The 16,160-nt window shown below is 46.6% G+C and overlaps 1 protein-coding gene across 3 annotated transcripts in view; it reads right to left on the reverse strand.

Annotated features, from left to right (window-relative positions):
- Positions 1–14,091: 14,091 nt before the first annotated feature.
- Positions 14,092–16,160, reverse strand: part of bdh2 (3-hydroxybutyrate dehydrogenase, type 2) — a 36,017-nt gene continuing 33,948 nt past the window's right edge. For all 3 annotated transcript variants that reach the window (XM_055643902.1, XM_055643890.1, XM_055643896.1), the window contains one exon: positions 14,092–14,737. In XM_055643902.1, the coding sequence (XP_055499877.1) occupies positions 14,684–14,737 (54 nt within the window). In that variant the 3' untranslated portion in view covers positions 14,092–14,683. The remainder of the gene's footprint in view (positions 14,738–16,160) is intronic.

Below are 16,160 nucleotides of genomic sequence, written 5' to 3' on the forward strand. Positions count from 1 at the left end.
CAAAAGTTTTTATAGATATGTGAAAAGAAAGAGATTAGTTAAAACAAATGTAGGTCCCTTGCAGTCAGAAACAGGTGAGTTGATCATGGGGAACAAGGATATGGCGGACCAATTGAATAACTACTTTGGTTCCGTCTTCACTAAGGAAGAAATAAATAATTTGCCGGAAATAGCAGGGGACCGCGGGTCAAAGGAGTTGGAGGAATTGAGTGAAATCCAGGTTAGCCGGGAAGTGGTGTTGGGTAAATTGAATGGATTAAAGGCCGATAAATCCCCAGGGCCAGATAGGCTGCATCCCAGAGTACTTAAGGAAGTAGCTCCAGAAATAGTGGATGCATTAGTAATAATCTTTCAAAACTCTTTAGATTCTGGAGTAGTTCCCGAAGATTGGCGGGTAGCAAACGTAACCCCACTTTTTAAGAAGGGAGGGAGAGAGAAAATGGGGAATTACAGACCAGTTAGTCTAACATCGGTAGTGGGGAAACTGCTAGAGTCAGTTATTAAAGATGGGATAGCAGCACATTTGGAAAGTGGTGAAATCATTGGACAAAGTCAGCATGGATTTACAAAAGGTAAATCATGTCTGACGAATCTTATAGAATTTTTCGAGGATGTAACTAGTAGCGTGGATAGAGGGGAGAACCAGTGGATGTGGTGTATCTGGACTTCCAGAAGGCTTTCGACAAGGTCCCACACAAGAGATTAGTATATAAACTTAAAGCACACGGCATTGGGGGTTCAGTATTGATGTGGATAGAGAACTGGCTGGCAAACAGGAAGCAAAGAGTAGGAGTAAACGGGTCCTTTTCACAATGGCAGGCAGTGACTAGTGGGGTACCGCAAGGCTCAGTGCTGGGACCCCAGCTATTTACAATATATATTAATGATCTGGATGAGGGAATTGAAGGCAATATCTCCAAGTTTGCGGATGACACTAAGCTGGGGGGCAGTGTTAGCTGTGAGGAGGATGCTAGGAGACTGCAAGGTGACTTGGATAGGCTGGGTGAGTGGGCAAATGTTTGGCAGATGCAGTATAATGTGGATAAATGTGAGGTTATCCATTTTGGTGGCAAAAACGGGAAAGCAGACTATTATCTAAATGGTGGCCGATTGGGAAAGGGGGAGATGCAGCGAGACCTGGGTGTCATGGTACATCAGTCATTGAAGGTAGGCATGCAGGTGCAGCAGGCAGTAAAGAAAGCGAATGGTATGTTAGCTTTCATTGCAAAAGGATTTGAGTATAGGAGCAGGGAGGTTCTACTGCAGTTGTACAGGGTCTTGGTGAGACCACACCTGGAGTATTGCGTACAGTTTTGGTCTCCAAATCTGAGGAAGGACATTATTGCCATAGAGGGAGTGCCGAGACGGTTCACCAGACTGATTCCTGGGATGTCAGGACTGTCTTATGAAGAAAGACTGGATAGACTTGGTTTATACTCTCTAGAATTTAGGAGATTGAGAGGGGATCTTATAGAAACTTACAAAATTCTTAAGGGTTGGACAGGCTAGATGCAGGAAGATTGTTCCCGATGTTATGGAAGTCCAGGACAAGGGGTCACAGCTTAAGGATAAGGGGGAAATCCTTTAAAACCGAGATGAGAAGAACTTTTTTCACACAGAGAGTGGTGAATCTCTGGAACTCTCTGCCACAGAGGGTAGTTGAGGCCAGTTCATTGGCTATATTTAAGAGGGAGTTAGATGTGGCCCTTGTGGCTAAGGGGATCAGGGGGTATGGAGAGAAGGCAGGTACGGGATACTGAGTTGGATGATCAGCCATGATCATATTGAATGGCGGTGCAGGCTCGAAGGGCCGAATGGCCTACTCCTGCACCTAATTTTTATGTTTCTATGTTTCTATGAAATTTATCTATTGAACAATCCAAAACCAATTCAGATACTAATCCAGCATCTTTCCTCATTTCACCTCCCGAGGAACAGTCAAAAGCAGGACACGCTTGTTTGTTCATAACACAAGAAGAAACATCTGTAAGAGAGGATATGAAAGACGCTCCTATAGAAGACCCTGACATGACACTATACGTGGACAGGAGTGCATCCATTGTGCCCCAGGGTGAGAGATTTTCTGGGTATGCTATTGTAGTCCAGGATGGGAACAGCATAGAGGCAGCTGCTTTTGATTCTCCCTATTCAGCACAACAGTTTGCTTTGATCAGAGCATGTGTTGTTGGGAAAGATTTAAGGGTGAACATATATACAGATTTTAGATATGCATTTGGAGTAGTACATGAATTTGGGCAACTATGGAGGAATAGATTCCTAACCTCGGCAGGAACTCAAATATCTCATGAGCAATTGATGACTGATTTATTAAAGGCTCTGTTGCTACCGAGACAAATTTCGGTAATGAAGTGTAGCGCTCACACAAAGGGACAGACCCCGATAGACATAGGTAATCGTTGTGGTGATCAAGCAGCAAAGGAAGTATTCCGTGAACGCAAGGTGGTGGCGCTAAGAATAATGAGGCTGATAAAAAGTTCAGGTAACAAGTCTCCATTGGAAAAGCCAATGCCAACCATCCAGGAAATCTTAAATTGCAGGCAGAAGCTCCTAAAGGGGATATAAGATTATGGAAACAGCCTGGATGTACAATAGATTGTATGTCGGGATTGTGGGTTACTCCGGCAGGGCAGACTTGCATGACAGATCCTCTTGCAGTTTGGGTTGTGGAGTGTATGCATTTTGCAGTGGCATCCAAGATTACAAACTTTGGCCCAGAAAGTGAGTACCTGTTGTATTATTTGTCAGAAGTATAATCCTGTGAAAGGAGCAGGTTGTGAAAATGGGAGAACACCTTTGCCCATGGGTCCTTTTGAAACTCTTCAGAGGGATTATATCAAGCTGGAGAAGTGCCAAGGATAAAGATCTGTACTTGTGATTGTCAATGTATTCAGCAGATGGATCGAGGCCTATCCAACACGATAACAAAGCTCGTCAATAGTCAATAGTCAATTTAATTGTCAAATGCCGTTTCTGCAGCCATACATTACAAACAAATAGACCCCAGACACAACATAATTTACATTTTACATAAATATCCATCACATTGCTGTGATGGAAGGCCAGAAAAAAAAAAACTTATCTCTCCACTGCACTCTCCCCCCCCCCCCCCCCCCCCCCCCCCCCCCGATGTCAGAGTCAAAGTCAAAGCCCCCGGCTGGCGATGGCGATTGTCCCGCGGCCATTAAAGCCACGCCGGGTGGTGCAAGGTCGCACACCGTGTCTTGGTGTTAGAGCCCCCGGCGTGCGCTTGCAGAGTCCCGCGGCCATTCCAAGCCGCGCGGGGCAGTGATGTAGGCCAGGAGCTACTGTTGTCAAGGTGCTTATGCAAGAAATTATCCCCAGATTCGTTATCCCAATTCAGCTTAGTTCTGACATTGGCCCTCATTTTATTGGGCAAATTAATAAAGAATTTTGTGAACAGCTGGGCATCCAACAGCAACTACACTGTGCTTATTGAGCACAGGCTGCTGGACTTGTAGAAAGGGCAAACCAGACCCTGAAAACTAAATTAGCTAAATTGAAGATCAAATTACTCCCAAAAGCTTTGTTTCAGATTTGTGTCACATCTGCAGGGAAATCGAGACTGAGCCCAGCTGACATTATTTATGGACGTCCTTTAAGAACCCCATGGAACCAAAATGCCACAAAAAGCATAAGATTCCATCACATGACTACGGTTATGACCGATTACATTCTGGCCTTGACTCGGGCACTAAGGGATTTGCATTCTAGGATGCGAGCAGCATATAGTGAATTACTTCTTTTGGTTTCTTCCATTAAAGTCAAGCCTGGGAGAATAAGCTGCTAACTTGTTTCGTTAAGGAATCTCTTAGTTAACATCATACCCATCGAGAGTCAAGAGTCCATTAAGCTAATGATATGGAGACTCAGTCAGTCAGAAATCGTGAACCTATGCCCATGCAAATTCAGGAAGTTACCTAGAGTTCTGATAAATTACATGGCCATTGTTGTTAAGTTGTATAACAAGAACCGTGTCATCTTATTTTTTTGTTTGTTAGAATGTATGATAAAAGAGGGGAATGATAATATTGGGCGTTTTAGGTACCTGAACAAATGGAGGATTTCTGCTTTTGTAAAACCTGCTTGACATCTTTTTCAAAAGCTGCAAAGACCATGAGGATCATGGCTCCAGACTGTTTGTGTCCTGGGACGAGGTTGAATAAAGGTTGATGTCCAGATGGCCTTTAATTGTTAATATGTATGAGGGTTTTGCAGAGGGAGTTAGGTCCTGCTGCAAATGCATGCTCAGGATTGGTTGGGAGATGATGAGTTACAATAATGTTGATAACTATGGTGCATGGCCTTCGTGCCGTTACTTGTGAATGGTCAAGGAGAGGGGTCTTGCCAAAATTGTTTATTTTACCTGGTAGAATGTTTCTTTGCTTAATGGAACTGTTTCCCACCAAGTGCTTTCTATCAAACCTATGTTGTGTGATTGGGTTCGGGAACTGTCAATTAATGTATTTTGTAATCTTATTGATGATTGGCTTGTAGAGGTTGTCCCCCCCATGTATTTTGCTCTAAGGGTCCCTGAAGATATAAAGTGGGGAGAGCACATGGGAGTGTGCCAATCTTCTGGGATAGCGCATGGGAGTGTGCTGATCTTCTGGAGTTGTTCTTTTGGCAGGAGGTTGAAGGGCTTGAATGAGTTGAGACAAGGTTTGGACCCGCGGTGTTGGACTAGGTATTGCATTGGTGTTGGATTATAAAGAGAGTTGATTACCAGGGCTTCGTATTCGGCATTTGACTGAATAAGACTAGGGGGGAAAGATTAGGACCGGAACGACACCGGTAGTCGCCGAAAAAATCGCCAAGTGGGACAGGCCCTTAAGGGTGTACGGGCAGAGGAATAGCTCATGCAAGAAATATGTGGAAACAAGGTAAAATGCTGCAAATAGCTAAAATTGCGATGTCATGCATGACAAAACAAACAGATGCATGGTGCTGTGACTAAAAAGATAAGATGCCTATTACTAAGTAAAAAAGGACAGAAAGACAAGTCTGATCCAGACAAGATAAGAACTGGTGGAGGAATGTGCTGACTGCGACAAAGGCAAAACGGTTATAATGGGTGACTTCAATCTACATATAGATTGGGTGAGTCAAATTGGCAGGGGTGCTGAGGAAGAGGATTTCTTGGAATGTATGCGGGATAGTTATCTAAATCAACATGTAGAGGAACCAACGAGAGAGCAGGCTATTTTAGACTGGGTATTGAATAATGAGGAAGGGTTAGTTAGCAATCTTGTTGTACGTGCCCCCTTGGGCAAGAGTGACCATAATATGGTTGAGTTCTTCATTAGGATGGAGAGTGACATTGTTAATTCAGAAACAATGGTTCTGAACTTAAAGAAAGGTAACTTTGAGGGTATGAGACGTGAATTGGCCAAGATTGACTGGCAATTAATTCTAAAAGGGTTGACGGTGGATATGCAATGGAAGACATTTAAAGACTGCATGGATGAACTACAAAAATTGTTCACACCAGTTTGGCAAAAGAATAAATCAGGGAAGGTAGTACATCCATGGATAACAAGGGAAATCAGGGACGGTATCAAAGCGAAGGATGATGCGTACAAATTAGCCAGAAAAAGCAGCATACCGGAGGACTGGGAGAAATTCAAAGACCAGCAGAGGAGGACAAAGGGCTTAATTAGGAAAGGGAAAATGGATTATGAAAGAAAACTGGCAGGGAACATAAAAACTGACTGCAAAAGTTTTTATAGATATGTGAAAAGAAAGAGATTAGTTAAAACAAATGTAGGTCCCTTGCAATCAGAAACAGGTGAGTTGATCATGGGGAACAAGGATATGGCGGACCAATTGAATAACTACTTTGGTTCCGTCTTCACTAAGGAAGACATAAATAATTTGCCGGAAATAGCAGGGGACCGCGGGTCAAAGGAGTTGGAGGAATTGAGTGAAATCCAGGTTAGCCGGGAAGTGGTGTTGGGTAAATTGAATGGATTAAAGGCCGATAAATCCCCAGGGCCAGATAGGCTGCATCCCAGAGTACTTAAGGAAGTAGCTCCAGAAATAGTGGATGCATTAGTAATAATCTGTCAATCTTTGGAGTAGTTCCCGAAGATTGGCGGGTAGCAAACGTAACCCCACTTTTTAAGGAGGGAGAGAGAAAATGGGGAATTACAGACCAGATAGTCTAACATCGGTAGTGGGGAAACTGCTAGAGTCAGTTATTAAAGATGGGATAGCAGCACATTTGGAAAGTGGTGAAATCATTGGACAAAGTCAGCATGGATTTACGAAAGGTAAATCATGTCTGACGAATCTTATAGAATTTTTCGAGGATGTAACTGGTAGCATGGATAGGGGAGAACCAGTGGATGTGGTGTATCTGGACTTCCAGAAGGCTTTCGACAAGGTCCCACATAAGAGATTAGTATACAAACTTAAAGCACAAGGCATTGGGGGTTCAGTATTGATGTGGATAGAGAACTGGCTGGCAAACAGGAAACAAAGAGTAGGAGTAAACGGGTCCTTTTCACAATGGCAGGCAGTGACTAGTGGGGTACCGCAAGGCTCAGTGCTGGGACCCCAGCTATTTACAATATATATTAATGATCTGGATGAGGGAATTGAAGGCAATATCTCCAAGTTTGCGGATGACACTAAGCTGGGGGGCAGTGTTAGCTGTGAGGAGGATGCTAGGAGACTGCAAGGTGACTTGGATAGGCTGGGTGAGTGGGCAAATGTTTGGCAGATGCAGTATAATGTGGATAAATGTGAGGTTATCCATTTTGGTGGCAAAAACAGGAAAGCAGACTATTATCTAAATGGTGGCCGATTGGGAAAGGGCGAGATGCAGCGACCTGGGTGTCATAGAAACATAGAAATTAGGTGCAGGAGTAGGCCATTCGGCCCTTTGAGCCTGCACCGCCATTTAATATGATCATGGCTGATCATCCAACTCAGTATCCCGTACCTGCCTTCTCTCCATACCCTCTGATCCCCTTGGCCACAAGGGCCACATCTAACTCCCTCTTAAATATAGCCAATGAACTGGCCTCAACTACCCTCTGTGGCAGAGAGTTCCAGAGATTCACCACTCTCTGTGTGAAAAAAGTTCTCCTCATCTCGGTTTTAAAGGATTTCCCCCTTATCCTTAAGCTGTGACCCCTTGTCCTGGACTTCCCCAACATCGGGAACAATCTTCCTGCATCTAGCCTGTCCAACCCCTTAAGAATTTTGTAAGTTTCTATAAGATCCCCTCTCAATCTCCTAAATTCTAGAGAGTATAAACCAAGTCTATCCAGTCTTTCTTCATAAGACAGTCCTGACATCCCAGGAATCAGTCTGGTGAACCTTCTCTGCACTCCCTCTATGGCAATAATGTCCTTCCTCAGATTTGGAGACCAAAACTGCACGCAATACTCCAGGTGTGGTCCCACCAAGACCCTAAAAAAGTCCTTCTCATCTCGGTTTTAAAGGATTTCCCCCTTATCCTTAAGCTGTGACCCCTTGTCCTGGACTTCCCTAACATCGGGAACAATCTTCCTGCATCTAGCCTGTCCAACCCCTTAAGAATTTTGTAAGTTTCTATAAGATCCCCTCTCAATCTCCTAAATTCTAGAGAGTATAAACCAAGTCTATCCAGTCTTTCTTCATAAGACATTCCTGACATCCCAGGATTCAGTCTGGTGAACCGTCTCTGCACTCCCTCTATGGCAATAATGTCCTTCCTCAGATTTGGAGACCAAAACTGTACGCAATACTCCAGGTGTGGTCTCACCAAGAGCCTGTACAACCGCAGCAGAACCTCCCCGCTCCTACACCCAAACCCTCCCGCCATGAAAGCCATGGTACACCAGTCATTGAAGGTAGGCATGCAGGTGCAGCAGGCAGTAAAGAAAGCGAATGGTATGTTAGCTTTCATTGCAAAAGGATTTGAGTATAGGAGCATGGAGGTTCTACTGCAGTTGTACAGGCTCTTGGTGAGACCACACCTGGAGTATTGCGTACAGTTTTGGTCTCCAAATCTGAGGAAGGACATTATTGCCATAGAGGGAGTGCAGAGACGGTTCACCAGACTGAATCCTGGGATGTCAGGAATGTCTTATGAAGAAAGACTGGATAGACTTGGTTTATACTCTCTAGAATTTAGGAGATTGAGAGGGGATCTTATAGAAACTTACAAAATTCTTAAGGGGTTGGACAGGCTAGATGCAGGAAGATTGTTCCCGATGTTAGGGAAGTCCAGGACAAGGGGTCACAGCTTAAGGATAAGGGGGAAATCCTTTAAAACCGAGATGAGAAGGACTTTTTTCACACAGAGAGTGGTGAATCTCTGGAACTCTCTGCCACAGAGGGTAGTTGAGGCCAGTTCATTGGCTATATTTAAGAGGGAGTTAGATGTGGCCCTTGTGGCTAAAGGGATCAGGGGGTATGGAGAGAAGGCAGGTACGGGATACTGAGTTGGATGATCAGCCATGATCATATTGAATGGCGGTGCAGGCTCGAAGGGCCGAATGGCCTACTCCTGCACCTAATTTCTATGTTTCTATGTGTGATTAACTACCCGTGAATACTCAGGTATAAATGTACTGTCTGTACACAACACAATTGCATGGGACCGCGATGGGCAGCGAGTATGTAGCTCCCACTCCAGCATGTGTAATAAAGAGGAATTGTTACATTTTTCAAGTGACTAATGTGGTTTGTTGTCTGATCGCGCGGATAGAACTTTAACATCGGGGGGAGGGGGGTCTCTGTCGGTCTGCTCCTGGGCCTGGCCAAGATGGCCATTTGCGGGTCCAGGCAGTGGGCAATCGAGTGTTCTGCCCGAGTCGACTGCCTGCCCCTTTCCTGGGCCGACGTCCGTGCTCGCATGTCCCTGGAGAAGGCACACACACACGGTGTTCATGGGGACTCTGGAGGCCTACCATGAATGCTGGTTGCCGCGGGGGGAGGGGTCGAGTGTATTGTAGATAAAATTGATGATATTTTAATCTGTTTGATTTTTGATTGTAAACTGCCAATGGCAGTCTTGATTTTGTTACTCTGTACGTGTGTTTATTTGAATAAAAGCTCTTTGAATTTTTTCCACTCCAGGAGACAGCCCCATTCTACACATTTCCCCCGGTATCCCACCCGACAGGGTGTTCTTCAGTTACATTTCACAGACCAGGAAGCAGGTTGATTTCAGGGGGAGATTTTATTTACATTCTGTACCATTCTCTTAGCGAGCTTACAAACTGTATTGTAAAAAAAATCAAAGACAAATTAAAGTTTCACAGGTGGGAAATTGCCCCTGGTGTGTAGGGAGTGGATGTGAAAGTCGGGTAATATAGAACCTGTGTGAATTGGTGATCAATGGTTAGGATGGACTCAATGGGCTTGTTTGAAACATGTTGTAGCTCTAACTAACCTCGCTGGTGGTTTGACAGCTGCAGTGCGAGAAATTCTTTGGAATAAATATCACCAGGAATTTGTCCTGGACCAAGGGCCAAGAAAGACTTCGGTAGTTCAATCCTCACCAACTTCTACAGATGTGCCGTAGAAAGCATTTTATCGGGATGCATGAAAGCACGGTTTGGGATCAGCTCCATCCAAGACTGCGAGAAATGGCAAAGAATTGTGGCGCAGCGGTAGAGTTGCTGCCATACATCGAATGCAGCACCAGAGACCTGGTTTCGATCCAAACTATGGGTGCTGTCTGTACCGAGTTTGTACGTTCTCCCCGTGGGATTTCTCTGAGATCTTTGGTTTCCTCCCACAAACCGAAAACGTACAGGTTTGTAGGTTAATTGGCTTGGTAAATGTAAAAATTGTCCCTAGTTTGGTATAGGATAGTGTTAATGTGCAGGGATCGCTGGTCGGCATGGACCTGGTTGGCCAAAAGGGCCTGTTTCCACGCTGTATCTCCAAAGTATCTCCAGAGTTTACTTTAAATTACTTTTACTTGGGTTTGTGTTTCAGTTTAGTTTACTCTGTGGCCCCTCCCCCCCTCTCCACTCCCCCACCCTTTCCTCTCCACCCTCCCTCCGTCTCCCCACACAGTCCCGCTCCTCCCTCCCTCTTTCCCTCCTCCCATTCCCCATACCTCCCTCCCACCCCGACCTCGCCCAGCGCCAGACACGGGCTTGGAGGATTACAGGTGCAGTCGCTCGCCAAAGGCATCCGCGCCCCGACCCCACACAACATGAAGACTCTTCTGCTTCTCGTCTTCCTCGGACTCGCCGGTAAGTGTACACCCCCAGGCACTTCTCCTTTTGTCTCTTTCCCCCATTCCACCCTCCCTTGTCTCCCCTTCCTGTTTCCCGCCATTCCTCTCTCTCTCCCCGCCTCCTCTGTCTCACCTTCTGTCTCGCCCTCCTGCCTCCCGACCCTCCTCCCTCGGCAAAAACAGGAAAGTAGATTATTATCTGAATGGTGGCCGATTAGGAAAGGGGGAGATGCAACGAGACCTGGGTGTCATGGTACACCAGTCATTAAAAGTAGGCATGCAGGTGCAGCAAGCAGTGAAGAAGGCGAATGGTATGTTAGCATTCATAGCAAAAGGATTTGAGTATTGGAGCAGGGAGGTTCTACTGCAGTTGTGCAGGGTCTTGGTGAGACCACACCAGGAGTATTGCGTACAGTTTTGATCTCCTAATCTGAGGAAAGACATTCTTGCCATAGAGGGAGTACAGAGAAGGTTCACCAGACTGATTCCTGGGATGTCAGGACTTTCATATGACGAAAGACTGGATAGACTCGGTTTGTACTCGCTAGAATTTAGAAGATTAAGGTGGGATCTTATAGAAACTTACAAAACTTCTTAAGGGGTTGGACAGGCTAGATGCAGGAAGATTGTTCCCGATGTTGGGGAAGTCCAGAACAAGGGGTCATAGTTTAACGATAAGGGGGAAATCTTTTAGGACCGAGATGAGGAAAACTTTTTTCACACAGAGTGGTGAATCTCTGGAATTCTCTGCCGCAGAAGGTAGCTGAGGCCAGTTCATTGGCTATATTTAAGAGGGAGTTAGATGTGGCCCTTGTGACTAAAGGGATCAGGGGGTATGGAGAGAAGGCAGGAACAGGATACTGAGTTGGATGATCAGCCATGATCATATTGAATGGCGGTGCAGGCTCAAAGGGCCGAATGGCCAATTCCTGCACCTATTTTCTATGTTTCTAAGTAAACTAAACAAACCAACCTCCCATTGACCATCTACTCCTCACGCTGCCTCGGCAAGGACCTGTCGCACCCTGGCCTCTTCTCCCCTCTCCCATCAGGCAAGAGGTACAGAAGTGTGAACGCACACCTCCAGATTCAGGGACAGTTTCTTCCCAGCTGTTATCAGGCAACTGAACCATCCTTTAGAGAATGTTCCTGTCCTCTCATCTACTTTGTTGTAGACCTTCAGACTATCTTTGATAGGACTTTACTGGACTTTATCTTGCTCTAAACGTTATTCCCTTTATACTGTATCTGTACACTGTGGACGGCTCAATTGTAATCCTGTATAGTCTTTCCACTGACTGGATAGCAAGCAACAAAAATCTTTTTACTGTACCTCGGTACACGTGATATTAATAAACTAAACTAAATTCTGCTGCGTGTTGTCAGTTTCCCGTGTAACGTTGCGCTGATACCAACAATGTGAACAACCCCTCACACAGCACAACACATCAGCCCAGTACTGGGGAGCACACTCACTGAATGAATGTATCTGCACTGAAGGCAGCAAAAACATACCGCCCCCCCTCATTTCTCCTCCTCCCCGCCCTCTGGCTGCAGCTCCTGGAGATGCAGCCTCCTCTTCCTGAGTACAAACCAGAGCTGTGGGCTGTAGATGAGATCAGGCGTTGCCAGCTGTGGTCCGCGGACTGAGGATGTGGGAGACCCTGAACCCACCCCATAGACAAGACACAAAGGCCGACATGTGGGGCTGTACCCAAGGTCACAGGTCTAGGTCTCGGCTGATTGAGACACAAGGAACCGCAGATGCTGGTTTACAAAAAAAACAAGTGTGCAGGAGTAACTCAGCGGGTCAGGCAGCATCTGTGGAGAACATGGACACAGAGTGCTGGAGTAACTCAGCAGGTCAGGCAGCATCTCTGGATGACATGGATAGGTGACATTTCAGGTCGGGACCCTTCTTCAGATGTCTGAGTATGGACCTTCAGGAAGTAGAGTTCATAAGACGTTTGTTCTGGAAGTAAATAACTTGTAGTGGCGCCTGCTGGCACACGTAGGTATCGAACCAGACGTTCGGAAGCCCCTGATTCAGGAGGGGTTGCTGTTTTTCACGCTGTTTCGCTTTCACGCGGCAGTTGAGTACTGACCACCGTTGTGGCCAGACGTGTTGTAAGAACCTGTGAGCTAAGAAGCTATTTTCTGAATAAAGTAAGTTACAAAACTTAGTTGTCGTTCTTGCGACCACCAAAAACTATCCCTCATGGCATGGAGGAGGGAGTCCTCACTCCGATGACCTCTGTGTTTCTCACCCCAGTGGATAGCAGCTGGAGAGCTGTGCTCAAATTCATCAGGTTACTTTATGGATGGGGCCCTGTGCCCAGGAATTACTTACGGTGAGAGGGGATAGATTTAATAGGAACCCGAGAGCCATTTTTCTTTACACAGAGGGTGGTGGGTGTGTGAAACGAGCTGCCAGAGGGGTAGTTGAGGCAGGTACTATCATAGCGTTTAAAAAATATTTGGACAGGTACATGGATAGGACAGGTTTAGAGGGACATGGGCCAAACGCAGGCAGGTGGGACTAGTGGAGATGTGGCATGTTTGTCTGTGTGGGCAGGTTGGGCTGAGGGGATTGTTTCCATGCTATATGACTACATGACTATGTTAGGCAGACAAGACCTGCACTCTCATGTTGGGAAGGATGGGAGAGCGTCTCGCTGGAACTACACCCCTGCTACAGGGTGGGCAGGTAATGGTTCTGGGGCAGGGGAGACCTCACCAGGAGTCGGCCCCAGTGCAGCGATGGGAAGAGGTTTCCATCCTCTGGAGGCAAGAAACGTTGTAATTCCCCCTGAGATGATTGATTCAGGACTCTGATGTTCATGGTATCAAGAGGCTGGTTCAGGAGCATGGTGCTAATGGGCCTGTCCCACTTAGGCAATTTTTTGGGCAACTACAGGCGACTGTGTCAAAACTTTCAACATGTTGAAAGAAATTTTAACGATAGTGGTGACAATTTTTGCTGTCAGAGAAACATAGAAAATAGGTGCAGGAGTAGGCCATTCGGCCCTTCGAGCCAGCACTGCCTTTCAATATGATCATCCAAAATCAGTACCCCGTTCCTGCTTTCTCCCCATATCCCTTGATTCTGTTAGCCCTTAGAGCTGTATCTAACTCTCTTGAAAACATCCAGTGAATGTCAACGGTGTTGTCGTAGGTTGTCACCAGGTGTCGTAGGTGAATTTCATTAAAACTAGTCCCTGACAGTGGCCTAAAGAGTCGTCTATAGGGCCTGTCCCACTTGCCGATTTTTTCGGCGACTGCCGGTGTCATTGACCTTCAAAATCCAGCGGCGACAAAAAAAACGTTGCGACACTTGAAGAAACAGCGCACGTCAATAGGTCATCACGCCGCGCCACATCACGCTGCAGCTTTTTTGGTGACCTGATACGTCAGTCGATATCGACAGTCGCCGAAACAAATCGCCGTGGGACAGGCCCTTAAGGGAATGAACGGCAGTGGTCCGACAGACAGGAAGGGCCAGTACGGAGAGACAGACGTCTTCTTCACAGCCTTTGTGGAAACTAAGTGCAAGGAGTCAGGAAATATGGGGAGAAGGCAGGAACGGGGTACTGATTGGGGATGATCACATTGAATGGTGGTGCTGGCTCGAAGGGCCGAATGGCCTACTCCTGCACCTATTGTCTATTATCTATAGGGGAATGGAAGTGCTGTGGAGAAAGGCACTGGGATCCCTGGAGAGTGGAAACTATGGGGGCCATGAAAGTTTGGCATCCTCACCGTTCACCGTGGGGCCGTGTCACTATGTCTCTATGATGCCCGAAACAGCAAGGCACAGAAGGGGTCCCCCACAGCAGAGGTGTCTAGAACCAGAGGGGGGGGGGGGGGGGGGGGGGGGGGGGGGGGGGGTAGGAGAATCAGAGGGTTTCCCCAGAGGGTGGCTGGAGTTTGGAACCCACTCTCTGTTGGGGAGGGCAGAGATTCTCACAACATGTATCTGGGTGAGCAGCTGAATCATTGAGGAAGAGATGACTGCAGGCCCAGTGCTGCTGAATGGCATGAGTATTGATGAAGAGTTGATGGTCAGCATGCACATGATGGGCTGAAGGGCCTGCTTCTGTGCTGTGTAACTATGAATGGGTGATGCTGGGCGTGATGTGGCTGGAAGTCACCTGGGTGCAGGAGACAGTTTCAGGACCGGTGAAGACTGGGTCTGGCCGGGTCCAGGCTGGGTCTGTCCCAGCTGCAGTGCAGTGGGACCCGCGTAAGCCACAACGGGAAGGTGAGGCAGCCTCGGGAGAAGCATGAGGGTCAGGGTTAGGGTTAGCATGAGGGTCAGGGTTCACCAGGAGACAGGGACATCGTGATTCAGCAGGAACCGGAGTGTGATTTAGGTGCTAGAAGGAGGATCAGTTGGAATTGATGAGCGATAATCCACACAGGTGATGGATGGGGCTTGTAACACGCACTGTCCAGCAGTCACAGGCTCCAGCCTCCGTCAATGACAAACTCTCTCCCCGTCACGTAGGCAGACTGCAACACAAACAAACAACATGGACACCTCAGAGGCACAGAGACAGGACGTGGTGGAATCTGAAGCAAGCGCAGGGCACTGGGTCAGGCACCTTGTTACGTGGAATTATGGTTCCGATTCTGCCCAGGGATGAGAGAGAACCCAAAATAAACAGGAGATGGATTGAGACAGAATGAGCTCTGGTCTGGGTGGAAAGAAACTGGAAAGGGTTCAAGAGTTCTACCAAGGTGCTAGGGTCTGAAGGGTTTGAGTTATGGGAGGTTAGATCGGCTGGAAGGTTTTCCCTGGAGTCAGGATGCTGAGAGGTGACGTAGAGGTTTATAAAATGATGGATAAGGTGAACAGTCAGTCTTTTCATTACAAGCTTAAGGTGAGAGGGGCAGGGGTGGGAGGGGGCCCAGGGACAAAGTCTTCACTCGGAGGGTAGTCCATATCTGGAAAGAGCTACCAGGGGAGGCTATAGAAGTGGGTATAACTATGACGTTCAAAAGACATTTGGAAGGGGCATAGATCGGAAGGTTTAGGGCTATGGACCAAATGAAGGGAAATGGAACGCTTGGCCTGTTTCTGTGCTCTACATTTCTGTGTCACACCTCAGCCTCCTGCACTCCAAGGAATAAAGTCCGAGCCTGCCTAACCTCTCCCTATATATCAGGCCCTTGACTTCTGGTAACATCCTCACAAATCTTTTCTGCACTCTTTCCAGCTTAATGGCATCCTTCTTATAACGGGGTGACCAAAACTGGACACAATGCTTCAAAAGATTTGCTTCAAACGTGGCCTCACCAATGCCGTGTACAACTGTAACACAATTTCCTACTTTTATACTCCATACCCTGACCGATGAAGGCCGATGTAGCAAATGTCTTCTCAGCCCCCCCTTGGATCATTCAAGAGAGCTAGATTTAGCTCTTAGGGTTAATGGAATCAAGGGATATGGGGATAAAGTAGGAACGGGGTACTGATTTTAGATGATAAACCATGATCATATTGAATGGCGGTGCTGGCTCGAAGGGCTGAATGGCCTCCTCCTGCACTTATTTTCTATATTTCTATGATTCTCATGCAATCTACCTTCCAGAACAGCCTACCATGCAGAACCATCTTGTCTGCAAATATTTTGATACCCGGTGAATTTCGATATTTTAAATCTTTAACTAATGTATTTTTGTAACAAAAGTTCTGAGGTTCCGTGGTAAAAAGCTAGTTTGTGGAGTCCAGCTGCAGGTTCACCATTGCCTCAGTGAGAGCTCAAAGTGCTATGTAACTAAGTTTACAATTTAAAAATTTTTTTTAAAAAAGAAGAAAAAAAAATGCTATGTAACCTTCCCTTGTCTGTGCGAACACCAACACAATCTGCTGTAACATGGTCATAGAGTCATACAGCGTGGAACCAGGCTCTTCAGCCCACTTGCCCACACC

Source organism: Leucoraja erinacea, chromosome 1 (assembly GCF_028641065.1).
Source record: "Leucoraja erinacea ecotype New England chromosome 1, Leri_hhj_1, whole genome shotgun sequence".
In the NCBI taxonomy this organism is placed as follows: Eukaryota; Metazoa; Chordata; class Chondrichthyes; order Rajiformes; family Rajidae; genus Leucoraja; species Leucoraja erinaceus.